Source organism: Diplotaxodon limnothrissa, linkage group LG9 (genome assembly GCF_057381915.1).
Source record: "Diplotaxodon limnothrissa isolate DT_005_m linkage group LG9, D_limnothrissa_male_GT1.1, whole genome shotgun sequence".
In the NCBI taxonomy this organism is placed as follows: domain Eukaryota; kingdom Metazoa; phylum Chordata; class Actinopteri; order Cichliformes; family Cichlidae; genus Diplotaxodon; species Diplotaxodon limnothrissa.
The window spans coordinates 17619205-17638203 of NC_140604.1; the positions used below are offsets into that span (position 1 = coordinate 17619205).

Here is an 18999-nt window from a genome sequence, read left to right on the forward strand (position 1 = left end):
GAGAGCGGTTTCAGACATTTTTAGAAAGGCATAGCCGAACGCCCCCTCAACAGCTTTTGTCTCCTTGTTAAAAACCATTGGCATACTAACAAGGGTAGAAATGGACTCCTTCATGGAAATCATGGTGATAAATAAAAAGATGCTGATTTTCCCTCCCCATCATGAGTCATTATTTTAGTTTGACTTTGTTTGACATCTTTTTAAAGGTCTACTTTTGTATATGAAATGCTAATTGCCGAATATCGCGGCTTGAATGAGTAAAAAAGGCAAAATGGTTATTAAATCAGATGCCAAGGAGATTGACAGGACTTTATTTTGCTTTGTGACACACTTTGTTTTCACAGTTGGGCTTCGGCTTAAATTCAGAGACCCGCATCTCTTTAAGGCACCTTTATCATCTTTATTTCTCACCAAACTACTGATCTCCGTTAACCACATGCCTCGAGACACTTCACAGATACCACAGATCTCTCAAATCCTTCCCATCACCACCCTTATATAAGCCCTCCTGCTGAGTTCATCATTTTAGACCTTATCATCACTCCTTCACCTCTCCTGCACCTTTGTTTTGTGCTCTTTCAAAGACACAAAGCCATCTATTCTTTCACATGACCCTAGGCATTATGTCTTCCCTTCAATCTACCTTTCTAGCTCTCTCTCTTCCCCTGACGTTCTCCCTCTTACTTTCCTCTCTGCCTTGACTTGCTGTGCATTAGCCCAGAGCGCTGTTTTCTCCTCTGATCTATACCTTTCCATGGCAGTATGTCTTATTAAAACAGCCTGCTGCCCTGGGCACAGCCCTAACCCAGCCTCACTCCAGGGAGTCAGAGGGAGCGGCAAGAAGGTGGGAGAGAGGGGGGCAGAGATGCAAGGCAACATAACTTAAGTGAGGCAGACAGAAAGAAGGCCACAGATTTACATAAAGTTTGCATATGAGCTTTATGGACAATTTTTTTCGGGGCGGGGGACTCTGTCCTCCAGTCCACATCCTAATGTTTGCACAGGTTTCTGCATATTCATTTGAAAAATAAAGTAACAGCTACTAATTGAGGCTCACTGAATTGAGCAGATTAGCATTGATACAAAAAGATGAACAAAGTGATGACAAATTAAACAAATTAAAACTGAACTCAATTTGTTCAAAGTGATCAGATTATCTTGATGGAAGTGGTCCCTTCCAGGACGATCATGCCTTCATTGATGAGGTTTGATGAGTATGAAGAATGGATCGGTTCTTACACACAGCTTTTCTCCTCAATGCGCTTCATGCCACACGTCTCATACACCCATTCACAGAAGGACTTTTTTCGTTATCTGCATGCTGTCTTGCTAACTTTTACACTCCGATGAACACAGTAGCAACTCAGGGTTTAGTATCTTGCCCAACAATATTGCGGCATGCATAGTGGAGCAGCCACCAAAACCACCAACCTTCCGATTAGTAGACAACCTACTCTAAGCTGGTCCTAAGCCTTAGCCAACAACCACTGTATATTATTCAGAACTGAATAATGGCCTTTGTGGTCACTAAATCCTAATCCCACTCTTCACATATAGGAGATTTTGTACAGACAGTACTTTCCAACATCATTAAAACACTAAATGAGGGAATATCTAGTGGAATAATACTGTTCCAACCCTCCAGTAGAGTATTAGAGGCTTACAGAATCAATACCAATCAATATCAATACAATGAATTATTCTGCTGGTCCAATACCTTACTAAGGCATTTTACTAAGTCTAAGCGAACATCACTAGACCGCTCTCTCTCCTGACACCTCTTCCAATACTTCAGAAAGGTCAGTCAAACATTCTGGAAGGTGGTTAGGAGAGATAATCTCTCCAGGCTTTTCAGGTCTTTTCTGGGGCCTCCTCACAGTTGGACAGTTCCAAAGCACCAGGAAGCACCTAGATCAGATGCCAACCCAGCAAACAAAGTCATATTATCTAATAATTTATGGAAATCTAGAAAAAGATAGCCTGAACTCTCAATCTATAGACATCCATCAAAGACATCCAACCCTAACGATGCTCTGCCATTACTTTTAACAGATGAGCTTGTTATGGTTAGCTCCCTTTTCTCTCCAATAATTTGCTCTTACTATCATTTTTTCCCCAAGGCTGATGTTTGTTTCATGAGCGCATAAAACTTTGTTCAAAAATTCTACAGGTTCCTTAAATATGCCTTTGCAACCTGGTCTTTCTGTTTTTGAAGTTTTTCAGGGGTTTGCATCTTGTAGCTAATCCTCAGATGTTACAGTCATGAAGTATTGATTGTTGGCAAGGAAACATGTCCATGTAAGTCCCGGAGAGCATTCTTGAGTGGCTGTGCAGTCATTAAGCTTGCAGTATGCATGGATTTCTGCTCCTTCACAAGACCTCTGCCTCTTCATCTACCAGCTCATTTGTCATTTTTGAATTTATTTTTGCATTACTGCTTTAATTTAGTAGTAAAATGCTGTTTCCTGCCAAGCCATATTCTTTAATATTCCTACAATAGATTTTTGCTTTTTGAGACACATTATGAAAACCTTAATTTCCATGGTAGCCTATTTACTTATCAAACTGAAGTGTAAATTTCCACTCTCGTGTTTGATAAAATGGTAAATAACAAACAGCTGCTCAACAAGCACGTAGCCATTAAATTTAGGGACGTGTGTTAAGAGGGGGCGCATCTCAGGCCATTTTTCTTTTTTCTCAACGCTTGTGTTAATCTACTGAAATTAAGGCTGAAAATTGGTTGCATAATTGCGTGAGTTCTGATTAGACAGAAACATTGCTGGAGGCTCAGACAGTGAGATACAAGGTAAACAAGCCAAAGCCCTTACGTCCTCTTAAGTTGTGAGCTGGAGCAGCCAGACTTTTTTCAAAGCATTCTCCAACATGGTGCTGCTGCCTCACCTTTTGTACCTCGTAAGTTCACTAGTGTCCATAATATACTCTACAGCAAAATGGCTAAAAGATGTATCTATCCATTTGAATTTTTAGCATTTGTTGTTGCAATCCTAGTTTTTAGCACCTCACTTGGTAAGAACAGGCTCACCATCATTATCAATATGACTGATGGCCTAACCTATGCAAACAAGACTCACATTGTACCAAATTATTCATCCACCTGTCCTGACACTTCAGTAGCTTCACTGTACTCTTGGCTTCATTAAAATTCCATTCAAACTTTATGGTTCATGTGCAGAATGGCAGGTTAATTAGAATGACAAATTAGAGAAGGCTAGTTAAAACTACTTCAAGGAAAATTGACTCTAGTAGTCTCTCAAAGTTAAAAGGAATCCATAATGCTAATTTTCAGCTCCATTTTTAAATGTTACAGTAGCTCTGTGAGTGGTCAGGCTGTCTGAAATAATGTGACATCATACATAGACATTGCAAAAAAAAGTAACAACACTGTAACAGTTCAGTGTTAAGATTTTTTTAATACAATGCTGCTGATTTTTCTGTCTGTCTGAGATCTTTATCCGACTTGAGGTTTTTCGAGAAGACATAACACTTCATTCACTGCATTCACTGCTCTCCGGAGAGTGTTCCTGGGTGAGCAGAGTCTTTAACAAGCATGTTATCAGAAACAAAACCACAAAAGCTTTATTAATCCCAGCAGGGGGATCGTGCTGTAACAGTTGCTCAAGACTGTCGAGGCTGTAAATCACACAAGAATACAAGAAACACAATATAGTACAACAAATCCATGAAAGCACTGGAAGGCCGTGTCTTGTATTTTATAATAGGAAGGTAGAAGGTAAGAAGTCACCAAAGTTGTATAAGTAAACCAACAAAAAAGGGGAAAAAAAGACATAATTCAGTTACTGTTGTAACTACTCCTTACCCTAACCATGAAGTGGGAGCACAGATCAACTGTCCTCTCATCCTGAGCATAAAAGTAATACATATAAGGAAATAATTTATACATCACAAAAGGGAATGGAAATATATAGTACTTTAATGGCCCTAACCTTGAACAGTTCCCTCCACATAATACATCACCATGTGATTAAAAACCGCAGTGAAACGGGTAGTTTCTTTGGGCTATATTATAAGTCCTGAGGTGAGCCAGGGTTTCAGTGTTAACTTCTGGATGAAATGGAATTTTTCTTGTCAGTTCCAGGTCATTTGTCCATGCCCAAGGCTATGCATGATGACTGGTTTGATGAAAGTGACACAAGCTGCTGGGGAAAATTATAGTGTCTGTCAGTGGCTAACTAAAACGAAGTCTCCAATACAGAAATACAGCCCTAAAGCTTAGATGTGCAGTAAAATATAGGTTAATAAAAAATTCAACAGGAGTTTTAATTAAAAATCGCTCTTTATATTTCTAGTAATTTGGCTTCTTTCATCTATGGCTCTTCAAAGGGTATTCCCCATAATAGATGTGTTTATTTATCTCCACTGCTGTAAAGCAGGACAAGCAGCACCACGGAATTCAAATTCTATTTTTGACTTACTTGATAAATGAGTGCGCTACCAAATGAATGGCAGGGCAAACAAATGAGCAAAAACCTCAAATATGAACTTGCTGAGAACACATGAAACCACCCACGGCTACAGCCAACCTGCTTCTGGCCAGTTTTCACAGTGGAAGTCATTTATGTTTATCAGGAATGCCAATCAGTCTCGCCTGCTGGCCTCATTACTCACCGACACTTCAGCTTCTCAATCCACAACCAGTGCTGGAAAAAAAACCCCCAAAAAAACACATGCCAATTTATTTCTGCTTCACGCTGTTTAACATTAGGGATGAAGAGAACGTTTTTCTTTGTAATTATCTGATTTACTTGGACCTTGAGTATATCAAGGCAGTGGGGGGGACAGTAAAAAAAAAAAAGAAGGAATCTACAGATCAGAGAAATCAGTGCTATGTTTAAAGAACTAAACACTCAATAGACCGCTTGCATCAGGATCCCACAGACAGGACTTTTATCTTAGACAAGGCAAGTTAGTTTCAGTCAGACCCACTATAGGCAAACCAAGTTTCTTTCCCTTTTGCAGCGATTAGACCACCCTGAGTCTTCCTTTTCAAGCTGTTCCTGCAAACCACTTTGAAACCCACCCTTTTGTGCTGTAAAGTGGCTTGCAGATGCAGTAAATTGCTCAACAGCAGTTTAAATAAAACAAACTATATGAGATTTGATATTGTTTAGACAGCCAACACACATTTAATAAAAAGAGAAGTGGAGTTGAGAATTTGCAAAACATGAAGTCCTCAAAAACTCTCCCCTCACCTAACTCCATATTCCCTTCAAGATGACTCTCACAGGCTTATAAAAGTGTTTTCAGGGTGCCTCCATCAACTTAGACCTTATTGCTTTTTGTTGCCTATCAACTCAATTTGAAATGAATCCTTGAGTACTATTATTGATTTACCTCACAGCCAATAAAGTGACAGTCATTTCATCAGTTCCAGCTGCTCATGTACACCTCATAAACCCACGGCCTCTGTTGCTGTTTGATTTGCACGGCTTCAATGTGCTTTAGCGTTTCCTTCAATGTGTGTGTTATAGTGCAGCACTACTGTGTTTCTTTGTGCTTGCAAACAAATTACTGAACTTGGATAGAAAATAAAAAAACAAGCATATGCTCATAACAATTAAAATCATTCGGGAGGGGGGGGGGGGGGGGGGGGATTCTAAACAAAGTATTAATGACACACAACATAGCAATGATCAGCCGGTCTTGTTTAAAAAGATATTACAGTGAGTTACCTCAATGTTCAAATAAACACTTATTCATTATTCACAAAGTAAATCATAGAACCGTTTGAATCCGAATGTTGACAAGTACATAATAATTGCATGTGGATTCATTAGAAAAAAAATGCTCCAAGCATAAATAACTGTGTTTGAACACAATTATCCGACAGGCTTCTAGCTGCTGGGGGATGCTCAAAGTGTTTTATCAATGTAATACAAACACAGCTAAGCTAGAATCCTCAATGATATGGCAGATATGAAGCTGCTGATTTAAATAATTATAATTGTACACCGTGTGCAGTAAGTGTTATAAGGATTATTGTATTCTGTATAAGGTTGTCTATTCAAACTACATACACAATGATTAAGCATATGTAACTGTAAAATCATGAGAATACCATAAACAAAGTCTATATAAAGTAATTAGTCTTAGTTGTAGCTGCTGAAAAGAGTAGAAAAATATTCTGACGTGTTATTTAATGCTGACGTTCTTGTGTACTTCTGCTAATTAACATCAATTCTGTCTTCTGCAACAAGAAGAAGACAGCACAACTGGTGTTTTTCAAGCACATTTGCTCATTATTATTATGCAGCAATGTGGTGCTGAGGGATTAGACTGTTAAAAGTATTTTTAAAAATTAAGAACGGCTGTAAAAACAAAAAGAAACAGCATGTGAAAGCAGCTTAACCAAGTCAGACAGCTGGAAACATCAAAAAGGCAAAAAGACAAAATTTGATTGAGTTAGCTGAATCAGGTAACTAGCTGATCAAGCTATCTTCAGAAGTCTGTTAATACACACACACACACACACACACACACACACACACACACACACATATATCTATATACATACATACAGTGGGGCAAAAAAGTATTTAGTCAGCCACCGATTGTGCAAGTTCCCCCACTTAAAATGATGACAGAGGTCAGTAATTTGCACCAGAGGTACACTTCAACTGTGAGAGACAGAATGTGAAAAAAAAATCCATGAATCCACATGGTAGGATTTGTAAAGAATTTATTCGTAAATTAGGGTGGAAAATAAGTATTTGGTCACCTCAAACAAGGAAAATCTCTGGCTCTCACAGACCTGTAACGTCTTCTGTAAGAAGCTTTTCTGTCCCCCACTCGTTACCTGTATGAATGGCACCTGTTTGAACTCATCATCTGTATAAAAGACACCTGTCCACAGCCTCAAACAGTCAGACTCCAAACTCCGCCATGGCCAAGACCAAAGAGCTTTCGAAGGACACCAGGAAAAGTATTGTAGACCTGCACCAGACTGGGAAGAGTGAATCTACAATAGGCAAGCAGCTTGGTGTGAAAAAAATCAACTGTGGGAGCAATCATCAGAAAATGGAAGACATACAAGACCACTGATAATCTCCCTCGATCTGGGGCTCCACGCAAGATCTCATCCCGTGGGGTCAAAATGATCATGAGAACGGTGAGCAAAGATCCCAGAACCACACGGGGGGACCTGGTGAATGACCTGCAGAGAGCTGGGACCAAAGTAACAAAGGTCACCATCAGTAACACACTACAACGGCAGGGAATCAAATCCCGCAGTGCCAGACGTGTTCCGCTGCTGAAGCCAGTGCATGTCCAGGCCCGTCTGAAGTTTGCCAGAGAGCACATGGATGATACAGCAGAGGATTGGGAGAATGTCATGTGGTCAGATGAAACCAAAGTAGAACTTTTTGGTATAAACTCAACTCGTCGTGTTTGGAGGAAGAAGAATACTGAGTTGCATCCCAAGAACACCATACCTACTGTGAAGCATGGGGGTGGAAACATCATGCTATGGGGCTGTTTTTCTGCCAAGGGGACAGGACGACTGATCCGTGTTAAGGACAGAATGAATGGGGCCATGTATCGTGAGATTTTGAGCCAAAACCTCCTTCCATCAGTGAGAACTTTGAAGATGAAACGAGGCTGGGTCTTCCAACATGACAATGATCCAAAACACACCGCCCGGGCAACAAAGGAGTGGCTCCGTAAGAAGCATTTGAAAGTCCTGGAGTGGCCTAGCCAGTCTCCAGACCTCAACCCCATAGAAAATCTGTGGCGGGAGTTGAAAGTCCGTGTTGCTCGGCGACAGCCCCAAAACATCACTGCTCTCGAGAAGATCTGCATGGAGGAATGGGCCAAAATACCAGCTACTGTGTGTGCAAACCTGGTAAAGACCTATAGTAAACGTTTGACCTCTGTTATTGCCAACAAAGGTTATGTTACAAAGTATTGAGTTGTATTTTTGTTATTGACCAAATACTTATTTTCCACCCTGATTTACGAATAAATTCTTTACAAATCCTACCATGTGGATTCATGGATTTTTTTTTCACATTCTGTCTCTCACAGTTGAAGTGTACCTCTGGTGCAAATTACTGACCTCTGTCATCATTTTAAGTGGGGGAACTTGCACAATCGGTGGCTGACTAAATACTTTTTTGCCCCACTGTATATACATATACGTATATATACATATACATATACACACACACAAATATATATATATATATACATATACGTATATATACATATACATATACACACACACACATATATATATATATATATATATACGTATATATACATATACATATACACACACACACACACACACACACACACACACACACACACACATATATATATATATATATATATGTATGTATGTATGTATGTATGTATATATCAAAAAGTTGTTTTCATAATGATTCTATTAAATTAATACTGTAACATAATACTTGACTTTTGTGACAGAAAACAATTTCTATTTCTCCATGTACAAAAGCACTTTGGTTAAACGTGGTGGTTCAAACTTGCTGCCGACTCTCTGGCAAACACTGTTTGCTAGGGAAAAATGTGTATTCCCTGACTGGTTGCTAGAGGTTGCTGGTAGTAATTAGGTGAAACTTATTGCAAAAACTGAATGGTGCTGCAGTGACAAACTTCCTTGTGCTTTAGTCTCCTACAGCTCACAGTAGGTTTCCATAGACTGTGCAAACACTTGCCAGCTACTCACCAAGCAGTAGTGAAACAGTGACACACTTCTAATCTCAGATTTTGATGTTTGTCAAGTTTGTCTACCCCTTAGGGAGTAATTGGCAAATGTTTGCAGACAAGCTGGCTTCTTCCTTTAAACAATAGTGAATAGCAACCAAAGCAATCACAAGGAGGTTTCTGGAGAAGCGCCATCTTAGTGACCAATTTCACCTACTGACTGCCAGCACTCTCTAAAACCAGTACTTTCCAACTGATTGGAAAATAAACATTTTTCACTAGCACCCAGTGCTTGTCATAGGGTCAATAATCCACAAGGTTCCACAGCCACGTGGAAAGTTTAAACCTGCAGACAGAGCATTTCAAAACACTGTAGTCCTTGTCAGTTTAAGACCTTGCCTCTTCCCCTGAGGCTGGATTCTGGCTGATAAAAATTGCAGTACTAAGATTTGACCTCAGTAAAACAGAATTTTAAAACTAAAGCCAAGGGCTGTTGAGTGCAAATGAATCCCTTTTTAAAAGATTTGATCACTGGTTTATATGAGAATTTTTACATCACAGGCTCTTTTCTCTGCTTTATTTTTTAAAAGCAAGTAAGACAAAACTGTATTCAAAGGAGAATCATAGAAACATGCATCTGTGCAACTTATTTTTAGGATGATTCCTAAGTTGCACAAACCATGAGTGGAAGATCTGCCTTTCAGTTTTTTGTTGCTTGAAAGTTGGATCAAAGATGACATCCAACTGTTCAGAAGCTGCCTTGACGTTAGCAGCTACGGTGTTAAGAGACTGATGAATCTGTCATGAGACACACAGAAGCAACTATATCAATTCCAAAGTCTGTTTCTGTATCAGACGCTTTCTTTTTACTTGCTTGGTTTTTTGTTTTGTTTTTCCCTGGAAATTAAAAACACATCAGTATATTTTACAGCTTGTTTCTGTCAAGCAACTAGTTGTTGTACCACCCTTCGCTGCTGTCTCAAGGTTGAAAAGCATGAAAGATTGAACTTCAGTCTGTGCAAACACATCCTTTCCAATTAAGCATCAAACATATGGTAAAATTAGAGAAGCTCAAAGGGAGAAACGTACACCTGCTCGTTCTCGTATTGGTAGCATTTTTTTAAAAAGCTGATTTTCTGTGACAACAACTGGATACGTACACTGACTATATGGGCTAATTTGATATGTCTCAGTTGTAGGAAAGAGGCCCAATGCAGAACTTCATTCCTCACAAAAGATCATAAAGGGACTGAAGCAACTGTCTACTCTTTTTTCCAATGTGAACCCTTTACATAAATACTGTGCATCACTTGAAACAAGGCTGTTGTGCATGCATTAAAAGCCCACACAGTGACAAAACAAACATCAGTACGCTTCACCCATATTGAAATCACAGTCACGAGCCCCTCTCAAAGTCACGGCGACATCCCCTTTGTGAAGCCCTGACTGGTTGGCCTCTTTACAAATGGCTCCCCCTTAACCATATTTAACAAACATCAGTGAGACAAGTGGTGTCCTGGAGTGGCAAACAAGAGAAACGTGGCCATTAAAATGGCAAACAGCTGCTGTGAGCGCTTGTGTTGCGTCGCACAGGGCTGGCTTCACCTTGGTGGTGCGAGAATGATGTTGATGCCATGCCTGTTTGATTCAGATGGAGTGGTAAAAAAAGAGGCATATGTGAGAGATCAATGCTAACTGTGCAATTACCTAACCAGGGAGACAGTGATGGCCTTATTGCATGATTAGAATAGTGATGAGGGCAGGGTAAAGGAGTTTATAGCGTTTAAATTAGATATATCACAAAACTTGAGGATAATTTAAGTTGCTTATAACTTGGCCATTGTTCCTGTTGGTTATGTATCTATCTAAAACATTGATAAGATGTAGAAAGACAGAAGACAGCTACAGTAAAGGTATATGTTGAAGAGATCAGTGGACAGCACGTAAATGAGCCCAGTCACCAAGCTTATAAACCCAATTTATTTTGCAATAAAACTGAAAGTGAGGAAACTTATTCATAATAAAACCAGATAGTTTGCCTAGGGAACAAAATGGATGTTTACCATGCACACAGTTCAAAAGATAAATTTTCTACTTGCCTTTGTTTTTATTTCTGAATATGTTTAGTTAGAGCCATGTTCTGACAAGTAACAGCATGACGGCACTCCCACTGTGCTGGCACAGCAGAGCTGACAGCACAGAGCCCCGGCAAAGACAAAAAAAAATACCTAAAAATACCAAAATACCTATTTTGCAAAATAACCATCATGGATTGTTTTTCATTGGCATGCTTCAACCTGAAGCAACAACACAATGCCCACAGCAATGAGCTTTTAATTATAAGAACATAAAACCTGCTAACTTGGAGGTTTGTTTAAAACCCGTATGACTGTTTAACGGCTTGTGTTTCATGCCGTCTGCCTCCTGTTTTGACAATTTCCCTACATACTCAGATTTCGGCAATCACTTGGTAAGCTAAATAAAATAAAGATGGGAACAATAGCCAAAGGCACTAATGATCCAAATTGTGATAAACTTAAGAAAAAGCATCAAAATGAAGAAAGAATCGCAATCCCTGCAACCTTTGTTAGAAGCAGATAAGAGCCCCTAATGAGGCTCAAGTATAGCATATATTTAAGCTAATGCTATTGGAGAAGATATGAGGAAGCATTATGGCCTCATAAAAACAGCCTAATATACAATCATTATGGATTCTCAAGGTTATATTTAGTCTATCTCCAGGGAATTGATTGATAGATGGAGACCGGGGGCAAAACATAAAACTGAGCTAAATTAGGTTTTAAAAAAAAATCCATTTCAGCCTCCAACAAAGGAAGCCATTATTGTAAATTCCTCGAAACAGCCCTGAAAGCATGCAAGTTGGATGAGCACTCCACTACTAAAATGGCACACTAACAAAGAAAAAACATACAGCTTCTGGGTCTCTCTGTCTCCCTCCTTGTGAGGTGTATTTAATGGTATACTGAATATAACTGGAGATCAAGGCTCAAACTGTCAACAGCACAAAAAAAGGGAGAGGATGAAAGAGTGAACTTTTTTCTGATGATATGCCTAAAGTTTCTTGGTGAATGCTGTGATGTGTATGGATTCTTGCAGAGCTTGTTTTCTGTACAGCACTACTCCTTTTTTACTTCATGCTAAAAAAAAAGGTTAAGAGAAGCAGAAAATGAGCACTATTATTTGTCATTAATCATACTGGTCTTAATTCAACCACACCTCTTCTGCCACAGTTTGAACCTTTGCTGAAATCATCCAAGAACAGATGTTTGCTTCCAGATGTGTACAGCACTACTGCAGATTGTGATATCCATCATGGTTCACTCAAGCATGATCCATTTGTTTACAACTTCTGGGTCACAGCTAGTAACGACAACAAATCAGCCACACGAGAGACGGCTCATCCTTAAGCACATATGGGGAACTGCGGCTAAAACAAACAGACAAATCCAGACAGAAATTTATTCAGCTTGTCATCTGAGATCCAGAGGAACGGCATCTTCCTGTCACTAATATAACAAATATGGGTTTTCAGCTTTCTAATTACAGCCAATCACAGAGGAGAAGGTTTTGCAAATTCGGGATTTGAGAGGAGATTTAACAGCTATGTCCTTTGTAGGAGCCATCTTAGATGTTTTGATTGAGGGAGACAGCTTCGCTGGGCACGAGAGAAGACAAAATCCACCTCATTAATCCTTCAGCTGCACGGATCCCTCACATCTTCGAGCTGTGATCGCTCTCTTCAATGCCAAACTAAGACGTGTGGGGCTGCATCAAGTCGCCGTTTTACCTTGATGGAAAATAAAGTATATAATTTTCTCTCATTGCCTCCCCGAGGTGCTGTCAGTGTTTATGCTGTCACAGCGTCGCTATTAAAAAACAAGCGTCAGGAATTGGTGGTGATGAATTGTAACAATGGCAACATCAGCACACTGTCACTGATCAAAGAAAAATGAGGGTTGAGGTTTCAGGTAATTGGTTCGCTATTGGTGCATATGGAAAATATTCTTTGGAGGAATTTCAAGCAGTAAGCACACATGCACAACAGTGCACGTGCAAATGCAAAAGCCTACAAACAAACAATACTGATTACTTTGATTGCACATCTAATATTTACTAAAATGCAGTGTGATGCTCTTGCACAGTCTTTGGTTATAACAATAAAAAGAAAAAAGCATTACACGTATTATTCTTTGTATAATTAATTATGTTCTACTAATTAGGCTGTATGAAATGGTTAACAGTCTCATGAGGGGTTATTTATTACACATATATTTTATACCCCAGATTTTGTTCCTGCTTTTTGAGGATGATGTGCTCTTGCTGGGTTCATCCAGCAGTGACCTCCAGGTCGGACTGAGGTGATTTGGAACCGAAGTGTGAGGTGGCATGGATGTGAATTAGCTTCTACATGTCTGACACCATGGTTCTGACCAAGAAAAGGGTGGACTGCTACAGCTACAGGTTGAGGATGAGTTATTGTGTCCAGCGGAGGAGTTCAAGAGTGGAACAGAAATAGAGCGTGCGATTGACAGGCAGACTGGTGAAGCATCTGCAGCATTGCAGATTCTGTACCAATCTGTTTTAGTGAAGAGACAGTTGTGCGTGAAGGCGAAGCTGTCGATTTACCAGTCCATCTGCGTTCCTGCCCTCCCTTATAGCCATGAACTCCGGGCAGTGACCAAAATAATAAGAATGTGGATACAAGCAGCAGTAATGAGATTCCTCAGAGGGGTGTCTGGGCTCAGGCTCAGTGATAAAGGGGGAGAAGCTCAGCAGTAGCTTTGCCTCAAAATGAGCCAATTGAAAAGCTGTTTGAAGCAGGTGAAAACCTGGCCAGCAGGAGCCATCTCTGCTCTTCAGGACTGTTTTGAGAGCACTGACTGGAACATGTTTAGAGAGGCTGCAACTTACGGCGACTTCACTGACTTGGAGGAGTACACATCATCAGTGTCCAGCTATATCAACAAGTGCACCGATGACGTCACTGTCTCCAAGATCATCATCTCATGACCCAACCAGAAACCGTGGATTACTGCGGAAGTGCGTGCACTTCTAAGGACCCGAGACTCTGCCTTCAAAGAGGGAGATAAGGTGGCGCTTAGAAGAGCGAGGGCTGAACTTTCTCGGGCCATCAGAGAGGCGAAGCGCGCACACGCCCAGAGAATCCACAACCACTTTAAGGACAGCGGCGACACACGACGCATGTGGCAGGGCTTACAAGCCATCGCTAACTACAGGACGACACCACCTGCCTGTGACAGTGACGGCTCCCTCCCAGATGTGCTTAACAACTTCTATGCTCGGTTCGACAGACAGAACGACGTGGCGGCGAGGAAGACCACCCCTCCTCCGAACGACCAGGTCCTGTGTCTCACTACAGCTGAGGTGAGGAAAACTCTACGCAGAGTCAATCCACGTAAAGCTGCTGGACCAGACAACATCCCAGGCAGAGTGCTCAGAGAATGTGCTGATCAGCTGGCAAATGTTCTCACCGACATCTTCAACATCTCTCTGAGCAGTGCCGTTGTCCCCACGTGCTTCAAGGCCACCACCATCGTCCCCGTGCCCAAGAAGTCTTCTGTGTCCTGTCTCAATGACTACCGCCCTATCGCACTTACACCCACCATCATGAAGTGCTTCGAACGGCTCGTCATGAGACACATCAAGACCCTGCTGCCCCCCTCACTGGACCCAATGCAATTTGCATACCGCCATAACCGCTCAACGGACGACGCCATCTCCACTGCACTCCATCTTGCCCTGACACACTTGGACAAGAAGGACTCACACGTCCGAATGCTGTACATAGATTTCAGCTCAGCATTTAACACGATCATCCCCCAACAACTGATCGGAAAGCTGAGCCTGTTAGGCCTGAACACCTCCCTCTGCAACTGGATCCTGGACTTTCTGACCGGAAGGCCTCAGTCAGTACGGATCGGGAACTGCACCTCCAGCACCACCACACTGAGCACTGGGGCCCCACAAGGCTGTGTGCTCAGTCCTCTGCTGTTCACACTGCTGACTCATGACTGTGTAGCAACACACAGTTCAAATCACATCATTAAATTCGCTGATGACACGACCGTGGTGGGTCTCATTAGCAAGAACGACGAGTCAGCGTACAGAGAGGAAGTGCAGAGACTAACGGACTGGTGTAAGGACAACAACCTGTCTCTGAATGTTGACAAGACAAAAGAGATGGTTGTTGACTTTAGGAGGACACGAGGCGACCACTCACCGCTGAGCATCAACGGCTCCTCTGTGGAGATCGTTGACAGCACCAAATTCCTGGGTGTACACCTGGAGAAGGACCTCGGCTGGTCCCTCAACACCAGCTCCCTGCACAAGAAAGCCCAACAGCGTCTCTTCTTTCTGAGAAGACTGAGAAAGGCCCGGCTTCCACCACCGATCCTGACCACCTTCTATAGAGGAACTATTGAGAGCATCCTGAGCGGCTGCATCACTGTCTGGTTTGGGAGCTGTGCCATATCAGACCGCAAGACCCTACAGCGGATAGTGGGAACAGCAGAGAAGATCATCGGGGTCTCTCTACCCTCTATTGAGGACATCTACACCACACGCTGCATTCGCAAAGCCACCAGCATTGTGGCTGATCGGACACACCCCTCTCACACACTCTTTACACTCCTGCCATCTGGAAAAAGGTACCGAAGCATTCGGGCACGCACATCCAGACTGTGCAACAGCTTTTTTCCACAAGCCATCCGTCTCCTCAGCAAAAAGGGACTGACTGATAAACACGCACACACACACATACACTAACATTATCACTCAGCTTAACTCAAATACCTCAAAACATTGAGACTGGACTGACTAACCAACACAAAGCGCAAACACACTGACCTACACCACCAAACCATCGCACACACCAACCTGTAAATGCTCTTTTGCACAATATTATTACTAGATATATTATATATTATTTTATTTTTTTGCACTAACTTGTCTTGTAGCACCTTGGTTCCTGGAGGAACGTTGTTTCGCCTCACTGTGTATTTTTAAACTGTATATGGTTGAAGTGACAATAAAGTTGAACTTGAACTTGAACTTGAACTTGATTTGACTGTTTCGGTCTCACTGATGTTCTGATTTGTTTCCTACAGTGTGGATCAGAGCTGGAGCTTAAAGGAAGATCTTTATGTTCGAGTTTATCCACATTTGTGGGACTGCAATTCTTTCTTTGTGCATCTGCAGAGACTCCACTCCATCCTTATTTCTTATGCTGTTTCTACAGAGAAGAAGTTTTTTCCACATTTTAATTCAACCAGTCAAAGGTGTAGAAATGTGACTGAAGCTGTGGCCTGTTTACCTCTTCATCTACAAAGATCTGAGAGAGAAAATCCAGCTGTTCAGTTGTCAAGGATAAATGTAATAACTTCAGTGAACCAACTCAGGCCTTCACTCATTTATTCTCTGACATGTTACAGAGCTGATCAACGTAAATAAACAGATAAATAAAGCAGAAACATGAATAAAATCTACAGTTTGTTGTGTGAGAAACAGACACCTGCACATCTGTCTAAGACTGAGTTTGAACTCAAACTTTACAATAAACCTGCTGAGCTAATGAAGCAGATGGAAGGGAGCAACGTTATTCACTGTAATGTTATGAGGAAAAATGTATAGCTCACCTCAAGAGAAGCAGCTGAATTGCAACAGGACTGTTTCCCAAAGTGAAACTTAACCCAAACTCTTCACTTTTCTAACACATCGTTAGACCTACTGAGCTGTGCAGCAGCTTGCTCGAACACCGCATCATTTTGAATGAACAATTGTCAGCTACTGTAAAAGTAATAAAAGCACAATTTCCTTCTTCAAGCTGGATTTGAACCCAGAACCTCTGAGATAAAAGTCTCTTTAACCAGCTGAGCTCTCTGATTGCTTTGCCTTTGCTGAAAATAATTCCTGCTCATCCAGAATTCACTCCGACGCTCACAGCCAGCGAACTTCACTCACAGTCCCCCTCGAAAAGAAAATTATGCAAAAACCCTCAAATATGTACCAAATGTAAAAGAAAAGACACAAGTATGTTGGTTAAGATGTAAACCAGAGACTTTCACATTTCTAATTATTCATCACACCTACTGAGATATACAGCAGCTCATGCTGTCACCACATCAGTGTGGAGGTAAAACTGTGTCAAGAACAATTAAAAGCAGAATTTGGATTCAAACCCTTTAGTTCTATATTTAGGACCACAAACTGACAATACTTCAGCAAACGTCTGGCTGAATCTTTAACCCCTTTTCCAGCTGGGTTTGTTGAAGTTAAATGGTGTCTTTCTTTCACACACTTGAATTTTAAGCATGGTCCACAGTAAGTTTGATGGGTTCAAGGTCCAGACTTTAAAAGGGCTGCTCCAAAAGCTTCATGCTTTATTAATTCTACAAGCAGCTTTCATGCGTCTTTGGGCATCATTGTCCTGTATAATTACTCGTTTACTTCCAAGTTTTAGCTTCATTTAGTTTCATTGAACAAATCAGTTAACTGAACAATCGTAGAGCAACACAAGCTTTGAAGTGGGACCAACAGATCTTTCGCAATATCATCTCAAGCTGGCAAACAGTTTTTTGCAACAACTATATAAACGTTCTCTCTGTGTGGCAAAACTGAAAGGACAGAGGAAAAGGAGATGGTTTAGTAAGAGGTTCCTTTAAAAAAAGGAACAAAAATAATAAGACATCCAGTTTAGAACCAGGGGATTCAGTGTTGTGGTTGTCTCTCTTTCTTCTGTCAGAACAAATTAGAACCTGTTTGAGGTTTGTGTCTGACTAGGATGCCTTCTGGATGCCTCCTAGGTGAGATTTTTCGGGCATGTCTAACTGGGAGGAGACCCCGGGGCAGACCCCAGACATTCTGGAGATATTGCATCTCTCAGCTGCGTTAAGAACACCTCTGTATTCCCCGGATGAGGCAAAGGTAGTGGCTGGGGAGATTGAGGTCCATACATATCTGCTTACACAGCTGCCACAGCATCCCAGACACAGAGAAGTGGTAGAAAAAGGACGGATGTTTTTATACATCTCTTCCCAGTGTTTCTTAATGTAGTGGGGCTTATTTTTCACTTTATCTGTGCTACATAACATCTGGTCTTTCAAATCCATTAACTAACTAATCCATTAACTCTAAAAAATAGCCCTGATCCCCTTTCCTTCCTAAAGCTCAAAGTAGAAAAGAAGAAATGTGGATATTGACAATAAATGAACAATCATATTGTGTAAGCCAGGGAGACTCGCTAGTACCCAATCCCAAGGATCAGTGAATCTAAACAATAAGCTCAAAGTTAAAGCTTTCCGGACTACAGTTATGTTTCCACTGACACAATTGCGGTAACAAAAATATCACCAAAAGCAGCTTTAGGTAGTGGTGTGTGAATAAAAATACAAATTCTAAAAACAACCTTGTCTCATTTTTAACACAGATACTTACTGCTTATCCATTTGGCATTTGGGTCATGAACCTTGAATTCCTTCCTAAAGAGGTCTCCAACTGACACCTTGCCCTTCAGAGCCAGACGGTCATCCTCACCTGTAGAGAAAACAACCACATCATCAGCTATAAAGGGCTCACATGCATGCCTGTGCTTAGTAATAACAAACACACAGCAAATGCATCAGTAGCCTGCTTTGTCTTGGAACCAACAGAAAATGAAAGTTGACTCAGCTGGCTGCGAGGGAAGTTATTAAAGGTAAATGCATTGAACAAATCATAACAGCTGTTATAGATATTTTGTGAGGGCTGTAGTAAAAAACATTGACTTATTGTGGAAATAGTTGATAAAGAAAAAGAGAGACGAGCACACGTCCCCATTCTGATTTTTATCCTTCCATGGCGAGTTTTCTTTATATCTTTTACTCCTTCCTCCAGATAAAGGAACGCAATGAAATTTGCAATTTCCCCAAACTAGACAACAGCTGTCCTTGAGACCACCATAGAGACACGATAGGACACAGTCAGTCATTATATTCCAAAAAGACCTTACCAGGCCTGATCTTTTAAGGCCAACTCACTATAATATAGGGATCAACTCTAACTAAGGAAGGATACCCCATAGACGTGAGAGAACAACATAACAAAACACATGTCCAACCACAAACCTATAATTAACAACAAAATAACAATAATGACCTATAATATAACAATAATTCATTAATACATTAGATCAGATTCAGTAATCAGCTTGAGCTTACCTGATGACATATAGACAAATTAAAGAAGGTCTGACTCTGAATAACTGTTCATGTAATC

At 41.0% G+C, this 18999-nt stretch overlaps 1 protein-coding gene across 1 annotated transcript in view; it reads right to left on the reverse strand.

Annotated features, from left to right (window-relative positions):
* dpp6a (dipeptidyl-peptidase 6a) overlaps nt 1-18999 on the reverse strand; it is a 180093-nt gene that overhangs the window by 36395 nt on the left and 124699 nt on the right. The window contains exon 3 of the mRNA XM_085362797.1: nt 18181-18279. Coding sequence (XP_085218923.1) covers nt 18181-18279 — 99 coding nt within the window. The remainder of the gene's footprint in view (nt 1-18180; nt 18280-18999) is intronic.